This window comes from Pelophylax lessonae (genome assembly GCF_965119305.1).
Source record: "Pelophylax lessonae genome assembly, chromosome: 3".
In the NCBI taxonomy this organism is placed as follows: Eukaryota; Metazoa; Chordata; class Amphibia; order Anura; family Ranidae; genus Pelophylax; species Pelophylax lessonae.
The window spans coordinates 34,336,661-34,363,318 of NC_138770.1; the positions used below are offsets into that span (position 1 = coordinate 34,336,661).

General features: G+C 41.9%; 1 protein-coding gene across 1 annotated transcript in view; it reads right to left on the bottom strand.

The window, feature by feature from the left end:
• Positions 1-864: 864 nt before the first annotated feature.
• LOC309550280 (maltase-glucoamylase-like) overlaps positions 865-26,658 on the bottom strand; it is a gene marked incomplete at its 5' end in the record, with an annotated part of 526,737 nt that continues 500,943 nt past the window's right edge. The window contains 5 exons of the mRNA XM_082250685.1: positions 865-1,072; positions 3,344-3,508; positions 6,515-6,564; positions 7,803-7,891; positions 16,213-16,337. Of these exons, the coding sequence (XP_082106811.1) occupies positions 1,001-1,072; positions 3,344-3,508; positions 6,515-6,564; positions 7,803-7,891; positions 16,213-16,337 (501 nt within the window). The 3' untranslated portion in view covers positions 865-1,000. The remainder of the gene's footprint in view (positions 1,073-3,343; positions 3,509-6,514; positions 6,565-7,802; positions 7,892-16,212; positions 16,338-26,658) is intronic.

Genomic DNA, 26,658 nt, shown 5'->3' on the forward strand with positions numbered 1-26,658 from the left:
TTGATTAACTGAGTGCTTTTGTCTAGAGTGGGGATGTTTTGCTTCTGGGAGTCTGTAATGTGATACATGTCTGTTTGTGTTACAGTCTTCCATTTGGTCCCCTAGGGGAGTGTCCACCAGGTGGGAGACCTGCATAAATACGGGGGCAGGTAGCCCTCAATAAACATACCACTGCTTGAGCCTCACACAGAGCCTTGTCTCGTTCTTGGGGGGATTCCCTGTATGCTGTTGGAGACTGATTGCTAGGAGTGTAAGCTGATGTATGCTTTTCCTGTTCGTCTGCTAGCAGCTATTCGTGAGGTTCCAGGTTGGAGAGCTATTTTGTATCCAGTTCGGGAGTTTGGTGTCCTGCAAGTAGCTGTGCCTGTCTCTCAGAAAGGGGCATATAGCCTAAACGGATTTTAACCCCTTGTCTGCTGAAACGGTCCGTTACAACACCCACTAAAAAAGGACTTCATAGAGACACTGCAGGCACATTCATCATCAAGGACACTACCTAAAGCCTGCGGCTTAGCTTCGATAGGCAGGGTAATGCCTGGGCAGGGAATACCTGTCTTTTTTTTTTTTTTTTTTTGGCCAATGTCCATTTATCTGAAGGTACAGCATAGGTAGTCCTAAACATGAAGTACCCTGTGTCCTGTGATGTACAGAAGGCCCCTCTGTCACTACTTCTCCATTAAAACCTAACTATACTTTCCCAAAGATAATGTAAGGTGCCCTTGATCTTAGTTTAAGGTTAGGAGCTCCATAGCAGAGGTGTTTACTGTTTTTAACTGGTTCAGTGCTTCACAGTGCTTTCTTTATACTCAATTTATACAAAGACAAAAAAATCAATAGATTTGGTCACTAATTTTATTTGAGCAATATAAATTTAGTCAAAGAAAATGTAATAAATCGGTTTATGGTAAAAACATCTGTCATAGAGGAGATTAGCTGAAAATGCTATATTCTTGGATGCTCTTTTCAAATGAAGATTTTCAGAAACAAGAGCTCAATCAAGTTAGATATTCCATGTAACACTAATAGGGTTTGCCAAGTTATATTGCTTGTTTGTGAGATGGATTTCTAAAACCTGGAAGAAAGTAAAGGATAAAAAATGTGTTACATTTCAAAATTCATATTGCTGATTTAAATGTCTAATCCTAATAAAATACTCTTATCAGTTAAATGCAACATTTGTGTTGTTCAGACTGAATATAGAAAATCTATGCTTATTACAAGTTCATACAAGTGTCTACTTGGCACAATATAACGTTGGTGATATATTACAGTCATTCTATTTGTTAAGACAGAAAAGATTAAATTTGTAATAGTACATGGGGCTTCCCTAAACCCTGGGTAAAAGTCCTAGTAAGCCAGCATGTATTTACACCAAAAAAAGCATAGACCATGTTGGCATGTCAAAGGAAATTGTGCCTGGTCCTTTTCAGGCTACATACCTGTGTCTCAATATATTCTCTTTTTTCTGTAAATATAGATTTTATATATATACACACACAAACACTATATTACCTAAAGTATTGGGACATCTGCCTTTACACGCAAATGAACTTTAATGGCATCCCAGTCTTAGTCCGTAGGGTTCAATATTGAGTTGGCTCCGCCCTTTGCAACTATAAAAACTTCAACTCTTCTACGGACTAAGACTGGGATGGCTTTAAAGTTCATGTGTGTCTAAAGGCAGGCTTCCCAATACTTTTGGTAATATAGTGTAGATACACACGTGTATATGTGTGTATATATATATATATATATATATATATATATATATATATATATATATATATATATTTTTTTTTTTTTTTTATGTTTTCAAGTAGTCTCATAGCAACATAGTAACAGGCAATCTGGTTCATTTGTGCGACAATCATGCATCTGTTGGGTCATATTGATCCTTTAGGGTGGTAATAAGCATTTTAACCACCTTGGCGGTAATCCCGAGCGTGACTCGGGGTTGATTTTTCATATCAGGATCGGTAACCCTGAGTCACGCTCGGGGTGGATTGCAGAGAGAGCAGCGGTGTTCTCTTACTTTATCATGGCGATCCAGCGATGATCTCTCATTGCTGTAACCGCCAGCCGAAAGTCCCGCCGCTCCTCCGTCCCTCCGTCGGTGTGATGATTTCCTAGTTCCGTTCCCTGCAGCAGCAATGCTGCATGGGAGCGGAACTAGGGAGGGAAATTAAAAAAAAAAAAAAAACGTTGCACAAAACACATTTTATATTATATATGCGCATATATATATATATATATATATATATATATATATATATATATATATATATATATATATATATATATATGCGCATATATATATATATATATATATATATATATAAATATATATATATACACACCGGTGTATATATATATATGCATATATATATATATATGTGTATATATATATATATATATATATATATATATGCACACACACACACATATATATATATATATATATATAAAATTATATTATTGATTCAATTATAATTCATGCGTTATATATTATATATATATATATGTGTGTGTGTATATATATATATATATATATATATATATACACACACACACATATATCTATATATAATATATAATGCATGAATTATAATCTAATCAATAATATAATTTTATTATATATATTATATATTAAATAATAAAATAATATTATTGATTCGACTATAATTCACGTGTTTGTGTTTCAAATTTATCACATCTGGGATGTCTACTAGAGTCTTGTTTTGGTCAGGTTTAAGTCAGTAATTACTAAGAATTGTAGGCCTATAATACATAACGCCAAATTTCCATGAAAACAATTGTACCGCTTTTGGTATGTAATTCCTTACAGAATCATACCGCCAGGGAGGTTAAAGGATCAGGAGAGCTTCTAAATACACCCGTACATTTTCAAATGATTTGCTGTGGTGCTATTTACTTATGTTCTGGCATTTCATAGCTGAATGACAGGGGGAAGGTATAATGTGCAGGAAGCAGCAAAATGAAAGAAAAAGGCACCAAGATTATCTATTTGAATAATATTAAAACATTTGCAAAACAGAGCACACCTGTAGTGCAAAACCACAATGACTCCATTAAAAAAAAAAAAAGTTTTTTTAAGACTATCCACATATATGTTTTATCCAGGAAATTTCATTATACATGTGCACACATTTCACTAATCCAATGATTTATTGGCACAATAAGAGCTATTTTATCCCTACTGCTATTCTGTGGGTTTTTTATCAGATGCCAGTATTTCTTATATATTGCACAGTATACTTCTAATCATCGATGCCAAAAACAAATCAGTGCTCCCATTATTCCTGTTTTCTCAGATAGTCCTTACCCCGTTAGCTGCTGTAAAATGGGAAATCGCTTCTGTACTGCCACCATATGTAACCGACACAGTTGTGGCATTTGTTCCAGGGCCCCAAATATAAACATGTCCAAGAAGTAAAGGATTTGTTGGGGATAAATAATTATTTGTTGTTATTGCACTTGACACTGTGTTCTATGGAAAGGCAAATAGAAGTAAGCCAAAAAAAAAAAAAAAAGGTTAAATTGCATACTTATTGTGTATCTATAGACTTAATTTCAGTTATCAAAAATAGCAACAGGTTATTTTTATTAGCACAATTCATATTTTGTTGTTTATCTTTGCAAGCAAGATTCCTTTTTCAATTTCAGCTTCCCACCTTTTACAAAAATAGGGAAAGAATCCCACTAATCAGCTGGTTTAACCACTTGCCGACCGCTCACATGGAGCATACTGCGGCAAAGTGGCTCGTTCCCGTCCAGCGACGTAGACCTACGTCGCTGGACTCCTCCCCCTGTAGGCGGCGCTCGCGCGCCGCCGGAGGCGCGCTCCCGCTGTTTTCATTCACAGCGGGAGTCGGGCCAGGGGAGGAGCAGCAGCGATCGCCGCTGCTCTGCCCCGATCGTCGGGGAATCGAGTGAGGAGATCCGCCCGCCTGTGTAAACAGAGCGGGCAGATCTCCATAGTGACAGGGAGTGACAGATCGGAGTGTTCAGCATAGCTGGACATGCGATCTGTCCCTGTCTCACACAGTCACCTCCCCCCACACACGTCAGTAAGCACCAGGCATACATTAACCCCTCCCTCTCCAATAAAATTAACCCCTTCACTGCCAGTGCCATTTTTACAGTAACAGTGCATATGTATAGCACTGATTACTGCAGTAATGTCACTGGTATGCAGAAGATACATTGTCTCCGATGCCCACCTCTATTGTGGAAAATGAGCTTGGATATAAACTGCACAGCGAATGTTCCATGCAGTGTACATGAAGAATCAACAATCACCAAGAGCATGGAGGGAAGGATTCTTCTTAACCACTTAAGCCCCAGCCCTATTTCGGACACTTTTTGTTTAAAATCAGTATTTTTTCCTAGAAAACTACTTAGAACCCCAAACATTATATATATTTTTTTAGCAAAGACTCTGGAGAATAAAACAGTCGGCCATTGCAAAATTTTTTGTCACGCGGTATTTGCGCAGCGGTCTTTAAAACGCCATTTTTTTGGAAAAATTTTGAAAAATCACATTTCACTGCATTTAAAAAATACTAAACAGTAAAGTTAGCCCATTTTTTTTTGTATATTGTGAAAGATGATGTCACGCCGAGTAAATAGATACCCAACATGTTACGGTTTAAAATTGCGCCCCCCCGTGGGATGGCGACAAACTACGGTCAATAGAGATCTCAATCTGCGACGCTTTCAATTTATTTAGCGGTTACCAGTTTAGAGTTAGAGTGTAGCTCTTTTTTTAAAATGATTGCCCACGCTCTGGCGATCGCGGAGATACCTCACATGTGTGTGTTGAACAGCGATTTTATTCGCGGCTCGACTTGCGTATACGTTTTTTTTTGTGCGCGAGCTAACGGTGACGGGGTCGGCTAAATTTTTTTTTTTTTCCTATTTATTTTTTCTTTTTTTTAACTTTATTACAGGTTTTTAAAAAAAAAAATCTGATCACTTTTATTGCTGTCACAAGCAATGTAAACATCCCTTGTGACACCAATATGTAGTGACAGGTACACTTTATGGAGGGATCGAGGGTCTAAAAGACCCTAGACCCCTCCATTACACTTCCCTGTATGCAAAACGCCGAAAACGGCATTTTTGCATACAGCCGTTATTCAAATTTGCCGCCTTTTGCAGCACAGTAACCCGGACGTGACGTCATGGACGCCGCCTCCGGGTTATGTCATCGGAGACCCAATCGATGCCGTTTCCGGCATTTATCGGGACTCCATCCAGCCGGAAGACGTGCCGGCTGGGTGCTCGGGGCTCCCGGTGGGACGGGAGCCCCGAGCAAAGCCACGGAAGGCGGCGGGAGGGGGGGGACGTCCCCTCCCGCCCCCCCGGGTAACGATCGAGCGGCTCCCGAGCCGCATCGGTCGTTACTGACGGAAAGCCGACCGTCGGCTTCAAACCACGGTACTGGGATGATGCCTCTAGCTAGAGGCATCATCCCGGTATAAGCCCGCAAAGTTTACCGACGTAGCCCTACGTCGATATGCGGTAAGTGGTTAAATGTTTGAATGACTCTTCTGTCAAGAAACTCCCAACAAATGTTTTAACTGTATGGCTTCCAAAGAGATTTAGCCTCGGTTCACACTAGGGCGACCTGTGAGGCGACCTGGTCGCCTCACAGGTCGCCGCAGGTCGCCTCCCATAGGGAAGCTGCGGACCCGTTCTAATAGGAGCGACACAAGTTGACTTAGAAAAAGGGTCCGGAGCTTCTTTGGGGCGACCAGGAGGCGACCGCCATAGACTTCAATGTTATGAAGTCCGTGGCGGCCGCTCCGAGGTCGCGGCGCTCTGCTCGCACCGCGATCTCGGAGGTCGCCCCGGGAAGTAGCGTCGCGGTAGTGTGAAACGGCGCTTATAGCTCTGCCCTATCAATAGGCTCTACAATCAGAATTGTAATAATACTAGGTTTAACTAAGAAAATTAACAGAATGTATTATAATTTGCATGTGTATCACTTAAAGCGGAGTTCCACCCAGAAGTGGAACTTCCGTTCTTTTGTTACCTCCCCCCCTCTGGTGCCACAATTGGCACTTTTCAGGGGGGAGGGGGGAACGGTACCTGTTTTTGACAGGTACCCTTCCCCACTTCTGGGATGCGGCGCCGTCCCTTGGAAGTTCGGGCCCCTCCTCCCTCCTCTGCCGCCAAGCCAATAGGATTGCACAGCGCGCTTCACGCATGTGCAGTAGGGACCTGCCCCTGAAGCCGCAAGGCTTCACTACTGGGTTCCATTACCGGCAATGGCGGCGGCAGGACCCGACAGTCGATGGATACATCGGCTGCGGTGCCGACATCGCTGGACTCCAGGACAGGTAAGTGTCCTTATATTAAAAGTCAGCAGTTACAGTATGTGTAGCTGCTGGCTTTTCATTTTTGGAGGGGGAGGTGAAACTCCGCTTAAAGCAGCTTTCTGTGATGATAACTGTCATTTCAATCATTTTGCAGCAGCATGATTATATACCTTATCAGCACTGAATGTTCCCAGGAAATATTCCTTCTTCTCTATTGAGTCTGCAAGAGAAAATACTAGCAGTCAGGCTAAATTATAACATAGATCTTGCCTTTGTTTTACCTTATTGACATTTACCACTTTTGAATTTTAACCACTTTGCCTCCGCTCACATTGAGCGTACTGCGGCAAAGTGGTTCGTTATCGTCCAGCGACGTAGACCTACGTCGCTGGACTCCTCCCCCTGTAGGCGGCACTCGCGCGCCGCCGGAGGCGCGCTCCCGCTGTTTTCATTCACAGCGGGAGTCGGGCCAGGGGAGGAGCGGCGGCGATCGCCGCTGCTCTGCCCCGATCGTCGGGGAATCGAGTGAGGAGATCCGCCCGCCTGTGTAAACAAAGCGGGCGGATCTCCTAAGTGACAGGGAGTGACAGATCGGAGTGTTCAGCATAGCTGAACATCCGATCTGTCCTTCTGTCACTCAGTCACCTCCCCCCCCCCCACACGTCAGTAAGCACCAGGCATACATTAACCCCTCCCTCTCCAATAAAATTAACCCCTTCACTGAAAGTGTCATTTTTACAGTAACAGTGCATATGTATAGCACTGATTACTGCAGTAATGTCACTGGTAACCCCAAAAGTGTCAAAAATGTCAGTCAAGGGTCCGATCTGTCCGCCGCAATGTCGCAGTCCCGCAAAAAAAAATCGCAGATCACCGCCATTACGCGTTTAAAAAAAAACACCAAAAATGACAGAAATCTTTCCCGTAGTTAGTAAACGCAATAACTTTTGCGCAAACCAATCAAAATATGCTTATCGTGATTTTTTTTTACCAAACATAGGTAGCAGAAAACAAATTGGCCAAAAATTTTAAAAAAATTTGATTTTTACATTTTTTTGGGGGGAATTTCATATAAAAAAATGTTAAAAATATTGTTATTTTTTCAAAATAAATGCTCTTTTTTTGTTTATAGCACAAAAAGTAAAAAGCGCACTGGTGATCAAATACCACCAAAAGAAAGCTCCGTTTGTGGGAAAAAAAGTACGTAAATTTCGTTTGGGTACGGCTTCGCACGACCGCGCAATTGTCAGTTAAAGTCGCACAGCGCCGAATCGCAAAAAGTGGCCCAGACGTAAGACAGCAAAATGCTCCGGTGGTAAAGTGGTTAAATTCCACAATAAACTGCTGCCACAACTCATAAAGGTTGCCTTTCAGGCAAACTAGAAATACTAAAATATTATTTCTCTTCTATTTCCAGTAAGTATCTTCTATTGTTTTATATTCAGCATTTGCACTTACCTATGCTTTCTCCATCATCCCAGAAAAGATTGCCATGTGCTTTTCCATAATCATCCAGGGCTACCAGAAGTCCCATAAACTTCTTACGACTGCAATTAGAACATGAAAATAGCATGGGATATCATTGCGAAAGCTTTTCACAGCTTCAAATCATCTTTTCCTATTACATATGTCTTCATTTTTGCCATATTATGAAATAACATCCTGATGTGTAAAGGATTACATTTCATCCCTAGACTAAACAAGCATTTAGTCCTTTCAGTGTTGAAGGGAAGTAGAGAAGGGGGTTATTGACACTACCACAGGGTAGATTTTGTCTCATTCTCAGAGTTCAGTAAAATCTTATTAGAAAAGTCTAAAGAAAAAAAGAATGGTTTAAAAAGAAAAAAAAACTTCCTCAAAAAAAGGGGTCCATCACCTAAGGTCACTAGCAAAAAAAACCGGAGTCTCAATGATGGGTTGGGTTAACCACTTGCCGACCGCCCACAGTATATTTACTGCGTCAGTCAGCCTCTCCCGGGCAAACCGACGTAGTACTACCTCGCTCGCCCAGAAGCCTGTAGGGGGCGAGCGCGCGCCGCCGGAGGCACGCTCCCGCCCCCGCTCATTTACGGCCATCCCCGCTGGAGAAGGAGAAAGGCAGACGGCTAATTTAAACAAAGCCGCCTGTCATTCTCCCTGGTGTAACAGCAGAGATCATACGATCCTGCTATGTAGGATCGTATGTCTCTGTGGTTACATCACAAGCCACGCCCCTTGACAGTCAGAATCACGCCCCTAGGGACACACTTAACCCCTTGATCACTAATAAAGTTAACCCCTTCCCTGCCAGTGTCATTTTTACAGTAACAGTGCATATGTATAGCACTGATTACTGTAGTAATGTCACTGGTACCCCCAAAAGTGTCAAAAATGTCAGTCAAGGGTCCGATCTGTCCGCCGCAATGTCGCAGTCCCACAAAAAAAAACGCAGATCACCGCCATTACTAGTTAAAAAAAAAAACAATAAAAATGACATAAATCTTTCCCTTGGTTAGTAAACGCAATAACTTTTGCGCAAACCAATCAAAATATGCTTTTTGCTTTATTTTTACCAAAAATATTTAGCAGAAAACAAATTGGCCTAAAATGTTAGAAAATTTTGATTTTTACATTTTTTTGGGGGAATTTCATATAAAAATATGTGAAAATATTGTTATTTTTTCAAAATTGACACTCTTTTTTTGTTTATAGCGCAAAAAATAAAAATCGCACAGGTGATCAAATACCACCAAAAGAAAGCCCTGTTTGTGGGAAAAAAAAGTACGTCAATTTCATTTGGGTACATGACCGCGCAATTGTCAGTTAAAATCACGCAGTGCTGAATCGCAAAATAGGCCCTGGTCTTTGAGCCGCCAAATCTTCCAGGGCTTAAGTGGCTAACCACTTGCCGCCCGCCCACCGTCAAATGACGGCGGGACGGTGCGGCCATTGTTCTGGGCGGACGTCATATGACGTCCGCCCATTCAGGCAGGGCAGGCGCGCGATCGTGTGCGCGCCGCCCTGCACTGCCGGTGTCGGCGTGTCCCCGGGACACAGCCCGTCACCGGCATGGGGGAAACAGCCAATGGGCATTGCTGTTTCTCACGTGATCGGCTGTGTTTCAATCACACAGCCCATCACAATGGGAAAGCCCAGAAGATGACCGCGCATGCGCGATCGGGAGCGCGCAGCACGGTCATGACGGTGGCTCTGTGTTCCCTAGGAACACAGCTAGTCACCAGCAGTAGTAAACAGTCACTGACAGTGACTGTTTATTATGTGATCGGCTGTGAATCCATTCACAGCCGATCACAAAATGTAAACACAGAGCAGTAACTCACTGTTACTAGCTCTTCTCCCCTCACACAGTGAGTTACTGCTCTGTGTACCTGTCACAATGTAAAAGCACACCAGTAAAGGTCTCCACATAGTCCTCAGCCCCCCCCCCTCAATTGCACCTGTCACCCAACAGTCACCCCATCAGTGCCCAGAAATTGCCACCCATAAGGCTAAGTTCACATGTGAGCGTAGCGATCACGGGCAGAATCACTGCGATTCTGCCCGCGATCCGGAAATCATTGCAAATCGCGGGGTGCCTGTGCGTTGCCCGTGATTTGCAATAGCCCCCCAAACGCTGTGCGATGTTGCCGCGATTTCCGCTTCCGCCTGCCAAATCGCGGTAACACCACGCAAACAACGCATGATGCCCATAAAAGGTACAAGAATTTCTTTGGGGCGTCATGCGTTGTTTGCGTGATGTTACCTCGATTCGGCAGTCGGAAATCGCGGCAACATCGCACAGCGTTTGGGGTGCTATTGCAAATCACGGGCAACGCACAGGCGTCCTGCGATTTGCAATGATTTCGGGATCTCGGGCAGAAGCGTGGCGATTCTGCCCATGATCGCTACGCTCACATTTGAACGTAGCCTAAAGTGCACCTGTCATCAGAGACTGCCATCAGTACCGCCGTGCACCATCGCCCGTCACCTGTCACCTATCGGTGACCATCGCCCGTCACCTGTCACCCCATCAATCACTGTCACTTGTCACCCCATCAGTCATCGTCACTTGTCACCCCATCAGTGACCGTCACTTGTCACCCCATCAATCATCGTCACTTGTCACCCCATCAGTGATCGTCATCTGTCACCCCATCAATCATCGTCACTTGTCACCCCATCAGTGATCGTCATCTGTCACCCCATCAATCATCGTCACCTGTCACCCCATCAGTGATCGTCATCTGTCACCCCATCAATCATTGTCACCTGTCACCCCATCAGTCATCGTCACCTGTCACCCCATCAGTCATTGTCATCTGTCACCCCATCAGTCATCGTCACCTGTCACCCCATCAGTCATCGTCACCTGTAACCCCATCAGTCATCGTCACCTGTCACCCCATCAGTCATTGTCATCTGTCAACCCATCAGTCATCGTCATCTGTCACCCCATCAGTGACCGTCACCTGCCACCTATCAGTCACCTGCCACCCATCAGTGATCATCCGCAGTCAACCGTCACCCGTCGCACAGCCCATCACAGCCAGCATGTCAAAAAGGATGTACAGCAGCGAGGAGGCCCTTCAGGTCCTTTCCATGACTGATGAGAGCACCGGGGAGCTCTCATCAGTATCCGAATCCAATTCCGATCCCCGATTCGGAATTTGAAATGGCTAATAGTAGCGGATCGGAGATGGACTCGGACTATTCCTGTACACTTTCCTTTATACAATGTATTTTGGGGTGCAATTTTTGCTATATACATGCAACCACTTACCGACCGCCTAACGACTATATACGTCGGTCATTAAAAGCTAAATACTGGGGTTATGGCAGCAGATAGCCCCCATAACCCCGGTATTTTTTTAAACGGCGGGAGGTCGGCTTTCAGATAAGGGTGGTCCCAGTGGCGAATTCGCCGCGGAATTACCCTTACGGTGCAGGGGAAGAGGTGCCCCCCTCCCGCCGCGTCCCAGACGTTTTCCCAGCTTACCGGCCCCGCCGGCAGCGGGGAAAACTAACCGGTCCCGGATCCTCAGAGACAGGAAGTCAAGTGAGGGCAAGATGGCCCTCACTCGACTCTATGGTCTTGGAGGACCGGAGCTACGTCAAAAGTCGTTGCCTAGCAACCGATTTAAAGGGCCGCTTTTTTTTTTTTTTTCTTTTTCAACAATTTTTTTTTTCTTTTTTAGTGTAGTTGTGAGGTGTGAGGTCTTTTTGACCCCAGATCTCACAATAAAGAGGACCTGTCATGCCTATTTCTATTACAAGGGATGTTTACATTCCTTGTAATAGGAATAAAAAATGATCAAAACATTTTTTTTTTAAAACTGTGTAAAAATAAAAAAATAATTGTTGCCTATGGGGATTTTTAAGTACCAATGTTTGGCGCCATTCTGTGAGCATGCGCAATTTTGAAAGATGACATGTTGGGTATCTAATTACTCGGCGTAACATTATCTTTCACATTATGGAAAAAAATTGGGCTAAATTTACTTTTTTCTTATTTTTTAATTCAAAAAAGTGCATTTTTTTCCAAAAATTGCATTTGGAAGACTGCTGCGCAAATATGGTGTGATAAAAAATATTGCAACTATCTCCATTTTATTCTCTAGGGTCTCTGCTAAAAAAATATATATAATCTTTGGGGGTTCTAAGTAGTTTTCTAGCAAAAAAATGATTTTAGCTTGTAAATACCAAGTGTCAAAAATAGGCCCAGTCTTAATGTGGATAAATGGACAACTTTGTGTAAAGTGCTACTTGGATGTTAGGCCTCTGTATGTGGCTAGGCTGTGTAAAAGTGTTACACATGTGGTATCGCCATACTCAGGAGGAATAGCAGAATGTATTTTGGGGTGCAATTTTTGCTATGTACATGCTATGTGTTGGAAATATTTCATAAATGGACAACTTTGTGTAAAAAAAAATGCATTTTCATTTTATTTCCACAGTTTCCAAAAACTTGTGGAAAAAAATGACACGTTCAAAAGACTCATTATGCCTCAAAAATTATTTGTTGGGGTGTTTTCTTTCCAAAATGGGGTCCTTTTATGGGGATTTCCATTGTCCTGGTGCTCCAGGGCCTTCAAAAGTGCGATAGGTTGTCAGAAAATGATATGTGTAATTTATGCTCCTAGAATGCCAGACGGTGCTACTTGGATGTTAGGCCTCTGTATGTGGTCAGGCTGTGAAAAAGTCTCACACATGTGGTATCGCCATACTCAGGAGGAGTAGTAGAATGTGTTTTGGGGTGTAGTTGCAAGTATACATATGCTGTGTGAGAGAAATAACCTGTTAATACGTCAATTTGTAAAAAAAAAAAGAAATCTTCATTTTGCAAAGACTTGTGGGAAAAAATTACAACTTCAAAAAACTCACCATGCCCCTTATTAAATACCTTGGAATGTCTACTTTCCAAAAAGGGGTAATTTGGGGGGTATTTGTACTTTCCTGACTTTTTAGTGTCTCAAGAAATGAGATAGGCCTTCAGTACATCAGGTGTGATACATTTTTAATGATTAGCGCCATAACTTGTGGACTCTATAACTTTCACAAAGACCAAATAATATACACTTATTTGGGTTATTTGTACCAAAGATAAGTAGCAGTATAAAATTTGGCCAAAATTTGTGAAGAAAAATGACTAATTTGCAAAATTTTATGACAGAAACAAAGAAAAATGTGTTTTTTTCACAATATTTTCAGTATTTTTTTATTTATAGCACAAAAAATAAAAAACCCAGTAGTGATTAAATACCATCAAAAGAAATCTCTATTTGTGTGAAAAAAAGGACACACATTTTTTATGGGTACAGTGTTGCATGACTGAGTAATTGTCATTCAAAGTATGAGACCGCTGAAAGCTGAAAATCGGTCTGGGCAGGAAGGGGGTGAAAGTGCACTGTAGGCAAGTGGTTAAATGAGCATGCGCTAATATCAGCCCTAGCGAAGTTATTTGCCAGTGTCTAATCACCTGAAGGTACTCTGTATATTACCTATGGTCTATGTGTAAGAAGGAAGAAGTGATTGGCGCTGCCAGATGGAAGGTATATAACAGATGTATAGAGTGGATTTTTTGATAGTGGGTAATTGGTATCTAATAGGATAAAAAGATTCACCGTTGTGAAGCAAAGTGACTAGTGCAATATAGATAAATATCATATCATCTACAATGCATTGAAAAAGCACAACGATAAAACCATATATATTCACTTAAGTGCAAAAAAGTGCAAAGTGCCGAAAAGTTGGTAATAGACCACTAAAAATATATATGTATAAATAAATAGATAGAAAATCTGAAATGTGAAAAAAGTGCTATATGCAAGAGGTGTGGTCACCCTAATTAATAATATGAATATCTATAATTAAAGAAAAAGACTAATCCAACCACCTCCAGTGAAGAGGCTTCACACAACCAAATGTGTGGGCTTATAGTGATAAAATTTAGTGAACCATCAAAAATTAAATAATTATATATGGCCGTGATTAAATATAACTACAGTGTAAGATAAAAAAGTATAAAGCATATATATATATATATATATATATATATATATATATATATATATATATATATATATATATATATATAAATACAAAAACCAGTAGAAGAAGTGCAAAAAAACAAATTTGTAACAAAAAAGTGTCCAGTACAATCTTAAAAAAGTGCAAAGTCCACAGAAGTAATTAAGGTACTCTTTTTTGAGGTGACCCGGGATAAGGTAGGTGGGTGAAAGATAAGGTGCTCCCCCTTCCTTAGGTCCCACACTTACCAGAGTTGGATACCCCTACAGGGGTAAAACGCAGATCGATACTAGGGATCGCTCCCATGCAGCAGGTCCCTGTTCCTTTCTGGCTTATCCCAATAGACCTGGTCACACTCCAAAGCAATATTAAGTGGCTTACAACATCGATATCCCAATGGGGAAGAAATAGCCAGGACAGTCCCAGGACATATATGGGAATAAAATGCTTCTGATAGTGAAGGATCATTTATCAAGAATCCTTTATTTAATAAGATCAGACAGGTACTCACATAGGTAGCTAAAATCAAGCGTATCCGTATGGCTTAGGAGCCTCAACCTCCTTTCTCACGGAATGGCACATCCGACGGTTGGAACGCACGCCGTTCCTGAGTGCACACCGCGAGAGAGGAGGTTGCGGCTCCTAAGCCATACGGATACGCTTGCTTTTAGCTACCTATGTGAGTACCTGTCTGATCTTATTAAATAAAGGATTCTTGCTAAACGATAACCAAACCCTGTATGTATAAAAGGCAAGATAAATGACTCATGACGTTCTTCACTGCCGATTAAGTTTGTTGTACGTCAGCAAATAAGTCAGGCATCCCTGCACCCAGACTGCAGAAACTTTATAGTCTTAGGGTCCTTTCACACGGCCGCTCCGTGTGTCCGCAAATCATCCTATTTTTTTGTGGATGATTTGCGGACATCAATGTAAGTGAATGGCACTGCGGATGTCAGAATACCATCCGCTGACACCCGATTTTCCTCCTTTCAGTTCTGTTCCGTTTTTACGAATGGAACAGAACCCCATTTTTCCATCCGTGTAAAAAACGGAAAGGAAGGAAAATCGGATGTCAGCGGTGTCATCCGCTGACATCCGCAATGCCATAGACTTACATTATGTCCGCATATCATCCGCAAACGGATGGGATGATATGCGGGCACACGGAGCGGATGACAGAAATGTCATCCGCTCCGTGGAAAAAAAAAAAAAAAAGTCCCGCAGCGGACTTAAGCAGCGGAGCGGCCGTCTGAAAGGAGCCTTAAAGCGGAGTTCCACCCTGGATTTTTTTTTTTTTTTTAATACCCCCGGGACAGTCAGGGCTAGTGCATTCCACAATGGCTAGCCTCTGATCTGTCCCGGGTCGCACTTACCTGTTAGGACAAATACTTACCTTGCAAACGTCTTGTCCAGCGCTGCCATCTCAGATGTGGGCAGCTTGAAGCCAGCGAGATCCCCTTCAGCGTCTTCTTCCGCCTTCTTTGGTCCCACGATGCTCTGCCCCGGCCCCGACGTCACTTCTGGGTCGCGCGCGTCATCCCTCTACAGCTTCTGGGCATGCCCAGAAGCTGTTTAGAAGGGGATGACGCGCGCGACCCGGAACTGACGTCGGGGCCGGTGCAGGCGCAATGATTCCTGGGAGCTATGACGTCCAGCTCCCAGGAATCATTGCAGAGCCAGGAAGTGACGACGGGCCGCGGCCGAGGAAGGAGGAAGAAGGAAGTAAGGTAAGTATTTTTTCTTCGCTACGAGGTAAGTAAAAAAAAAAAAAATATGCGATTATCCATTTCTTTTTCAGGTGACCCGGAGCGAGAAGATGGAGGTAAGTATAAAAATAGGGTGGAACTCCACTTTAAGGGGGTAATCCCAGCTGCTGTTTAATAAACAATAAAATATGTTTATAAGTGTGGTGATTAATTTTCATTTCTGACTGTCATGATATAGCTAGTAGTAGTCTTTCACTTTCAACTGAACTTGTTCGGTAATGTTGAAGATGTTTCTCAGCTTATCTAAGCAGCTTTTTCATATTCCTAAAAGTAACAGGGAAATACTCCAGCTTTTAAAGCCACGTGGTTACTTCAGTGATCCTAATCCAATCACAATATAATTTGCCAAGGCATTTTGCATTAAGGAACCTGAATTACCCATGAGACTCCAACTAATGGTATTTTATTGACACTTGTTGTTTAAAATGACTAAAACTGGAAAAGCTGCTTAAATAAGCTGCATAACCTCTAACATTACAGAAGAAGCCCTGGTAATATGTGACCAACTACTACTAGCTATACCATGACCTGGATAAATAAGAACTTTCTTAGACCTATTTGTTTTTGAAGCTATAGCTGTGGTTTTCACTCACCTGTAAACAGTATTGATGGCTGTTTCCTGCCATGGTATGATGTATCCACCTCTAACATGGAGATTTATGTATTCCAGCGGAGCTGGCAAATTCACCCATGCACCTCGTGCTTTAACTTCCGCACCCTATGATAGAAAATATATATGTTAAAAAAGAAAGCCAGATGAGCAAATATTAAACGTCATCTCCAAATTATAAAAAGTAATACAATTATCTACTGTCATTTCACATGATGCATACTGAAAAAACACATTTCAAAATCTGGTAAAATCAATAAAGTTTTTTGCTTAAAAAATAACTGAAATGTCTGTGTTTCCTGTGTTAAGTCATAAAAAAAGACGATTCCTTTTTGACATATAATGCAAAATCATATAATACACCATGAAGATATACTGTAGCTTTAATATTAATATATGTAAAGATATTATAGTATGGGGCTGATTTACTAAAGGCATATAGGCTGTTCACTACGGAGTTATCACCAGAGCTTAACCACTTGCCGACTGCCTAACGCCGATCTACGTCGGCAGTCAGCCCCTCACAGGCAAAGTGACGTAGGGCTACGTCACTAGCTTGTGAGGGTCTAGGGAGCGAGCGCGCGCCCCCGGAGGCGCGCTCCCGCGTGGTCACGGACCCCCAAGCGCGTGTGACCGGCGGACCCGATGTCCGCCGTCACTCGGCGATCGGCGGGGGAGAGGGAGAAAGTCAGGCGGCTTGTGTAAACAAGCCACCTGTCATTCTCCCCTGTGTATGAAGGATGATCATACGGTTCTACTATGTAGAACCGTTGATCACTCTTCATACATCTGAAGCCACAGCCAATCACAGTAGAAAGCACGCCCCTAGGGACACACACAGCCCCTCCCTCTCTAATAAAGTTAACCCCTTCACTACCAGTGTAATTTTACAGTAACAGTGCATATGTATAGCACTGATTACTGTAGAAATGTCACTGGTAACCCCAAAAGTGTCAAAAATGTCAGTCAAGGGTCCGATCTGTCCGCCGCAATGTCGCAGTACCGCAAAAAAAATCGCAGATCACCGCCATTACGCGTTAAAAAAAAAAACAACAAAAATGACAAAAATCTTTCCCTTTGTTAGTAAACGCGATAACTTTTGCGCAAACCAATCAAAATACGCTTTTTGCGATTTTTTTTACCAAACATAGGTAGCATAAAACAAATTGGCTGAAAATGTTAAAAAATTTTGATTTTTACATTTTTTTTGGGGGGAATTTCATATAAAAAAATGTGAAAAATATTGCTATTTTTGCAAAATTGACGCTCTTTTTTTGTTTATAGCGTGTGATCAAAAAATCGCACAGGTGATCAAATACCACCAAAAGAAAGCTCTGTTTGTGGGAAAAAAAGGACGCCAAATTTGTTTAGGTACAGCGTCGCACGACCGCGCAATTGTCCGTTAAAGTCACGCAGTGCCGAATCGCAAAATACCCCCTGGTCAGGAAGGGGGTAAAATCTTCCGGGGCTTAAGTGGGTAATGAATGAGGTGAAGCTCTGCTTAATTTTATAATCAAATTAGCAAACAAGAATGCAGGTTTTTATTTTTATTTTTATTTCCTTGCACATGATTGGGTATTCTGAGCAAAGTGCATTCTCACTACATTCACTAAGCTAAGGGGAAATACCATTGCTAAGTGAACAGCCTATTTGCCGTTAGAACATTAAGCCCTGTATGTCTTGTATTTATGCATATTGTATTTGTAGGACGGTTCTGAACAAGGAACAATATTAACCAATTTAAGACCTGGCTTTTTCTGCACTTTTTGTTTACAAGTTTAAATCAGTATTTTTTTCTAGAAAATTACTTAGAACCCCAAACATTATACATTTTGTTTTAGCAGAGACCCTAGGGAATAAAATGGTGATCGTTGCACTTTTTTTTATGTCACGCGGTATTTGCACAGTGGTTTTGCAAATTGTTTGGAAAAAATACACTTTAAAGAACTAAAAACTCTCTGCCTTTAAAAGCAAAAGATTTTTAAAAAAATGCGATCTTTTTCTTTTTAAAAAAAATATATATATAGCCAGCCTGGACCAGAAGTGACGTCATGATGTCACTCCAGTCCTCCAAGGCCAAAGAGGCGATCACCTATGGGAGCAGGCCGCTGTAACGTGAGAATTACCTACCCCGTGAGAAAAACCTACCCTCGTCACTTCCGGCCAGGAACAGCTGAGCAGCGCAGCAGTGCGCATGCTCAGAACCCCGGATACCTAATGGAAGAACTGAGGAGCTTACTAGTGCGCATGCGCACTAGTATGAAAAGATCACGGTGTACCGTGAAAAAAACCTACCGACGCGGCGGTTACATAAAACAGCTGTGCTGAAATACGAGCCATCTCCGCTCCTGTCCCTGTCACTTCCCTGATCTGGGCTAGTAAATATAAAAGCGGCTCTCGGCTCCGTGATTTATGTTCTCGTACAGCCGCCGCCGCTTTTATATTTACTATCCGAGATCAGGGAAGTGACAGGGACAGGAGCGGAGATCACTCGTATTGCAGCACAGTTGTTTTAATGTAACCGCCGCGTTACATACAGTGCCGTGCACCGGAAGTGACGAGGGGTAGGTTTTTCTCACGGGTAGGTAATTCTCACGGAACACCGCCACTCCGTTGGATCGTTTCTCGAGCATACTACAGTGTGCGTTTACTGCTGTTGTTATTGCTTAATTGATACCTACATACAAAAGTGGTTTTAACCACTTTACCACCGGAGGAATTTGCTGTCTTACGTCTGGGCCACTTTTTGCGATTCGGCGCTGTGCGACTTTAATTGACTGTTAAAAAATATCCAATATATTCAATTTTTGTCATATATTTAGGCCAAAATGTATTTAGCTACATGTCTTTGACAAAAAAATTCTCAATGAGCCTATTTTTAACCGCTTTAAGTCCGGAAGATTTTACCCCATTCCTGACAGGGCCATATTTTGCGATTCGGCACTGCAATATTTTAACGGACAATTGTGCGGTCGTGCGATGCTGTACCCAAATTAAATTGACGTCTTTTTTCCCCCCACAAACAGAGCTTTCTTTTGGTGGTATTTGATCACCTGTGCGATTTTTACTTTTTGCGCTATAAACAAAAAAAGAGCGACAATTTTGAAAAAATAACAATATTTTTCACATTTTTTTATATGAAATTCCCCCCCCCCCAAAAAATGTAAAAATCTAAATTTTTTAACATTTTAGGCCAATTTGTTTTCTGCTACCTATGTTTGGTAAAAAAAATCGCAATAAGCGTATTTTGATTGGTTTGCGCAAAAGTTATCGCAGCTACTAACTACGGGAAATTTATGTCATTTTTATTGTTTTTTTTTTTCTTAACGTGTAATGGCGGTGATCTGCGTTTTTTTTTGCGGGACTGCGACATTGCGGCGGACAGATCGGACCCTTGACATTTTTGGGGGTACTAGTGAAATTACTACAGTAATCAGTGCTATATATATGCACTGTTACTGTAAAAATGACACTGGCAGGGAGGGGGTTAACTTTTATTGGTGATCAAGGGGTTAATGTATGCCTGGTGCTTACTGACGTGTGTGGGGGGAGGGGACTATGTGACACAGACACAGATCGCAGGTTCAGCTATGCTGAATCCTGCAATCTGACCCTGCCTGTCACTTGGGAGATCCGCCCGCTTGTGTTTACACAAGCGGGCGGATCTCCACACTCGATCCCAGACGATCGGGGAAGAGCAGCGGTGATCACTGCCGCTCCTCCCCTGGCCCGACTCCCGCTGTGACTGAATACATTGGGAGCGAACCTCCGGGGGAGCGCGCGCCCCGCCGAGAGAGGGGAATGTATGGTGGCGTAGACCTACGTCGCCAGACGATAACGAGCCACTCAGTGAGCAGTGCTATAGTGGTTAAAACAAACTCCACCGTTCAGATCAAGTTTCATGTTAAACTCATATTTAGGGTGTAACATGAAGTATATTCATTGTATACAGCTCCCCATACTCAAACTGCCCCCTTCTACATCCATAAAGAATGTAAAATCTGAATTTTTTTTTACACAATTGTGCATGGTTCAACCTACACAGCCACATCATTCATTTATCCAGGGCCGGATTAAGAGCATCATGGGCTTGGTGCTGAGGATTTTGAAGGGCCTTAAGGGCCGTGCCTTGGCATGCACCCAGAGGAGGAAGGAATTCGAAAGAAATTTTTTTTCCCCTGGGGGTGGGACTTTAAAGGCACTGAAAATATATAACTTGAAACACTTTATACAATTAAATAAATTTGTTGAAAGACATAAATACAAAAGTTGTATATTAAAAACAAGTAGCAAGCTGTATACAAATCATGGTGTCATGGGGTAAAAAACAGATACCGCTGTGTTGAAGGTAAATGCTCGACGCGTTTCAGAGACACAACTCAGAATTCCTTCTTCAGGGGCTACCTTTGTATAGCGGTAGTATCTGCCGAATGACACTTTAGATTGTGAGCTTGCCCATAACAATAAAAACAAGAAACTGGATTGCTCTCATCCCTGCATTGGGGTGCCTTAATCAGGAAAATGGAAGAATTGGATGAAGACGTATCATGTAGGCACGTTCCTGCTCATGTGTGCCCGTCAGCAGAAAGCTGAGTGGGGACAGCTGGAACCCACAAAACACTGGGAGATCTGCTTGGCAGTGATGTAAGATCGTATGAGACCATGTATTACAGCATCCACCTTCAAGCAAGTGAACAATATGCACCCAGAGGAGGAAGGGTGCAGCCATGCATGCCTAATTCAACATGGGATGCTGTCTCTGAAGCCCATAAACACATCCATGCATCGCCAACTGTCCCTCCTTGTCCGGCCTTCGTGCTGTGTGGGGAGGTTCTGAGGGTGCTGCCTGGGGAAGCGAGCATAGAAGCCAGACTTCTGTGTTTACAAGTGACAGAAGAGCGGTAACAGTGAATATGGCCAACCCGGGGCCTATATAAAAGGTAGGGGCCTGGAGCTGCAGCTCCAATAGCCCCTATGTTAATCTGGCCCTGCATTTATCTGGCACTGCAACAGAAGAGTATTTCTCAATGGAGCACAAGTGTAGTGATGTCACCACCCTTGTAGTCCACTAATACTTCCTCTATTCCCATAAGAGAAGCTGGAGGATGAATCTGCGGAAGCTAGAGCACTGCACCCCCATTGGTTATTTGCAATGCTTTGCAAGCTCCAATGCAGAAAAATAATACATGCAAGTTCTCTTTCAAAGTCTATTTTAAAGTCAGCCTACTTAAAACAAATGCTGTTGACTTTGATGGATATGTTTTTATTTGAAGGACTGATTTACTAAAATTGTAGAGTGCAAAATCTGGTGGAGCTCTTCATAGAAGCCAATCATCTTCCAGGTTATTTTTCATACAAAAAAACAGACAGCCAGCTTGCCAAATACAATAAAACCTTGGATTGTGAGTAACTTAGTCTGCAAGTATTTGACAAGACAAGCAAAAATCTTTAAATAAATTTTAACTTGATAAACGAGCAATGTCTTGTAATATGAGTAGCAACTGAGTAGAAGCCTGCGGTCACAACGGGTACAATTTAAATTAGAGTGATTTAAAGCCCAATTTCAACCACTTCTTCAGCACTACTTCTGTGAGATTTGTAACGATTAAACCACTTTAGCCCCGGAGGATTTTCCTGCTAAACGACCAGGGGGGTATTTTGCGATTCGGCACTGCGTGACTTTAACGGACAATTGCGCGGTCGTGCGACGCTGTACCTAAACGAATTTGACGTCCTTTTTTTCCCACAAACAGAGCTTTCTTTTGGTGGTATTTAATCACCTGTGCGATTTTTACTTTTTGCGCTATAAACAAAAAAAGAGCGTAAAATAGCAATATTTTTTACACTTTTTTATATGAAATTCCCCCCCAAAAAAATGTAAAAATCAAAATTTTTTAACATTTTTGGCCAATTTGTTTTATGCTACCTATGTTTGGTAAAAAAAAAAATCGCAAAAAGCGTATTTTGATTGGTTTGCGCAAAAGTTATCGCGTTTACGAACAAAGGGAAAGATTTTTGTCATTTTTGTTGTTTTTTTTTTTAACGCGTAATGGCGGCGATCTGCGATTTTTTTGCGGTACTGCGACATTGGGGCGGACAGATCGGACCCTTGACTGACATTTTTGACACTTTTGGGGTTACCAGTGACATTACTGCAGTAATCAGTGCTATATATATGCACTGTTACTGTAAAAATACACTGGCAGTGAAGGGGTTAACTTTATTTGGGAGGGAGGGGCTGTGTGTGTCCCTAGGGGCGTGCTTTCTACTGTGATTGGCTGTGGCTTGAGCTGTAAGGACACTGATCAACGGTTCTACATAGTAGATCCGTGTGATCAGTGTTTTAACACCGAGGAGAATGACAGGTGGCTTGTTTACACAAGCTGCCTGACTTTCTCCCTCTCCCCCGACGATCGCCGAATGACCGGCGGACATCGGGTCCGCCAGTCACACGCGCGGGGGGGGTCCGTGACCGCGCGGGCGCGCGCTCGCTCCCCAGAGCCTCACAGGCTAGCGACGTAGACCTATGTCGCTCTGCCTGTGAGGGGCTGACTGCCGCAGTAAATATACTGTGAGCAGTCGGCAAGCGGTTAATATGACTTCAGTGCTACTTCACATCTAAGTATGCAAGTATCCAATGTAAAGCTGTCCACATAGATTTTCCACTGCTGGCTCTCACCCCTGTCAGTTTGCAATTGTGACAATTGTGACATTTGTGACAATTGTGCAATTGTGACAAGGAAGACTACCCTGCAGTAGAGAGATCTGAAAGTGAGGCTTGAAGCACTCGTGGAGCGCATTGTGGGAGGCATGGCGTTAATGGCGGTGGCAGTGCGGAGGATGGTCTATGTGGACAGTTTTACCCTAGATACCTGCATACTTAGATGTGCCTGTTTTAATCATCAACCATGTAAGTTGCAAAATGTTGTACTTTCGTTAAATGTAACTATATTGCTACGATTAGAGGCCCCTCTCTTCTCTTTTATAATCTATAGCTCCAGCTGGATTCTGCTTTATGCATTCCCTATTGATGCTCGGAATTTCCATGATTTTTTATGGGGAAATTCGCTTGATATACGAGTGCTTTGGATTATAGGCATATTTCCGGAAAAAAATGATGCTCGCCATCCAATTTTATAAAGAACAGTGGACCTTGTGTAGATTTGATTGTTTAGCCACTTGCCGACTGCCGTCAGTAGATTTACTGCGGCAGTCAGCCCCTCACAGGCAAAGTGACGTTAATTAACGTCACTAGCCTGTCTGTTCTCCCTGTGTAGAAACACTGATCATACGGTTCTACTATGTAGAACCGTTGATCAGTGTAACTACAGCTCAACAGACAGCCAATCACAGTTAGAATCACGCCCCTAGGGACACACATAACCCCTCCCTCTCAAATAAAGTTAACCCCTTCACTGCCAGTGTATTTTTACAGTAACAGTGCATATATATAGCACTGATTACTGTAGAAATGTCACTGGTAACCCCAAAAGTGTCAAAAATGTCAGTCAAGGGTCCGATCTGTCCGCCGCAATGTCGCAGTACCACAAAAAAAATCGCAGATCGCCGCCATTACGCGTTAAAAAAAAAACAACAAAAATGACAAAAATCTTTCCCTTTGTTAGTAAACGCGATAACTTTTGCGCAAACCAATCAAAATACGTTTTTTGCGATTTTTTTAACCAAACATATGTAGCAGAAAACAAATTGGCCGAAAATGTTAAAAAATTTTGATTTTTACTTTTTTTTTGGGGGGGAATTTCATATAAAAAAATGTGAAAAATATTGTTATTTTTGCAAAATTGTCGCTCTTTTTTTGTTTATAGCGCGTGATCAAAAAATCGCACAGGTGATCAAATACCACCAAAAGAAAGCTCTGTTTGTGGGGAAAAAAAGGACGTCAAATTCGTTTAGGTACAGCGTCGCACAACCGCGCAATTGTCCGTTAAAGTCACGCAGTGCCGAATCGCAAAATACCCCCTGGTCTTTTAGCAGCCAAATCCTCCGGGGCTTAAGTGGTTAATACCATCCTAAATTTTAATAAATGTATGCAACAGCCAGGGTTTAAGTGTGTAAGGGTCCATTATATTTGCCTTTGGATGTTGTCTAGTGTTTGTCCTTTGTTTATTTAATCCAGAGGAAAGACCCCTATTTTTAGAGATGTGAAAGAAAGCTGCATGAAAGTATGGAATCATCTTATTGAGCTCTAATTTTCCCCATAGAGGGTTAAACAACTTTTTGTCATCTGCTTTTGTCTTATTTACTTTTTTCTTCTTCTGCTTTACATTACATATTTTGCATTTGGTGCTGTATATTTAGTTTTGTGATGGTTATTTTGAACCCAGCACAAGTAGAACGCATATATACGCCAACATGAAGTTTATGCTTTGAATACGGAAGCAGTAATTCCCCGTCAATATCTGTGTCGCCACAACCCTGTCATCTACTCTGAGTCATTATCAATCAGGGTCAGTACAAAACCAAAACCATATGCAACAACATATGATAATAGTATTGATGATTTGCTAACAAATGTACAATTGACTAATAGTCACCTGGTTATGTTTTATGTTATTTATAGAAATACCGGTCTGTCTTGGTCTCTCAGGCCCTGAGGAAGCCTTGAGCGAAACGCGTCGGCTTGCTGGGGACCTACATTGACCGATTCCATCGTGACACCCACTCTCCATCCTACACAGGCTCTTTGGTTTTGTTTCCCTTATGGGACGTATTTCTATGTTGTAAATGACTCATCCTGCTTGATTTTATGATTTGTATGTTAGTCTAATTGCACCCAATATGCATGGTGGTCCATGCGTTTTATCCTATATACTAATAAAATGCTATTTGGTTTTATAAACTGGTTTTGCGTCTGATTCTTCTACTCCCACTGGCCCGCAAAGCCCCATCTTTTTCTTTCTATTTGTTGGTTATTTACTGGTCTTGTGGTTTATTGGCTTATTCAATGTGCAGCGTAATTTTTGCTACAAAATTGATGACCCCCAAATAACTGAAATATACTTAAATCTCCCAGTTTACCAAATGGGTAAAAGAAACAAACCCAGTTCAGCAATAGCATACAAATTATGGATAATTTAAAAATAATTAATAATATAAAATTAATAATTTGAATTAATAATTAATAATTAATGATTAAAAATAATTAATAATAATTAATAATAAAATTAATAATTTGAATTAATAATTAATGATTAAAAATAATTAATAATTATGGATAATTTAAAAATAATTAATAATAAAATTAATAATTTGAATTAATAATTAATGATTAAAAATAATTAATAATTATGGTTAATTTAAAAAAAAAATGCTGTACATATGACAACATGAGAAAACTGAATTATGATTCTTTCCTATGGCTGTAAGCACCATCTAGAGGCCATAATGCTGTATGATTCGTAAAACACCTCATTCAGGAGAATAGTGCATTATGACCACTAGATGGCACTGAAAATCACAAGAGAAAATCATATTAGACAAAATATGGCAATTTGTTTAGTTACAGCTGTGCAAATGTTTGCCACTTTCACACAGTGATTTTTTTTTTTTTTTTATAAACCGACCCCCTTAATCCAAAAGGTGTTTTCTTTATGTGCAGTCTTAGGCTCCATGTACACGGGACGTTGTTAAAAGTCCCTTTGAATGCTGGAATTTTTAGGACGTTTGAAACGTCCGTTCGTTCGAGTTTGTACCCGCGTTTAGGGGCGTTTGCGTTTAGAAGCGTTCCTAGAGGTCAAAAAAATTATTCCCCTTTAAAATGGAAAAACGCGAACACTAAACGCGGGTCATCGCGTTCAGACGCGTTCGGACGCGTTTGTGCGTTTGAAACGCCGGGAAACACACATTCGAACGCAAATAATTGCGTTCTAAAAAAAGTCCCTGAACGCAACTGCCTGCAAATGACTGTAAACGACCTGCTGTACATGGACAGATAAGATAAAATGTAGATGGGTTCAGGGGCTTCTGAAAAAAAACGCCCAACTGCTCCTAAACGGCCATTTCCAGCGTCCCGTGTACATGGAGCCTAAGAGAAGCAACCACAGGGTGGTGTGTAAAATCCTTTAATACTGCTAGTAATTGCTTAGGTTGGCATTGTCCAAAATACCAGTTTCATGTGTTCATTCTAGCAGCTTTACAGCAATTTTAATGTTTGTAAACAGTTATGCCCCTTTCACACAGGGAGTCCGTCAGATGGACTCCGTTTTTCTCAGCGGGGGTTTGATCCGCCGATCCTCGCTGAGCAGGCGGATGGCAGCTCTGTCTCCGCGCTGTGTGCGGAGACAGAGCTGTCAGGTCCCCATTCTTCTCTATGGGGGAATCGGATGAGAACGGTCCGTCTGTATGTTCTCATCCGATCCGCCAGACAGATGGAAAATAGGGTTTCCATCAGTCCGGATTTGACGGATCG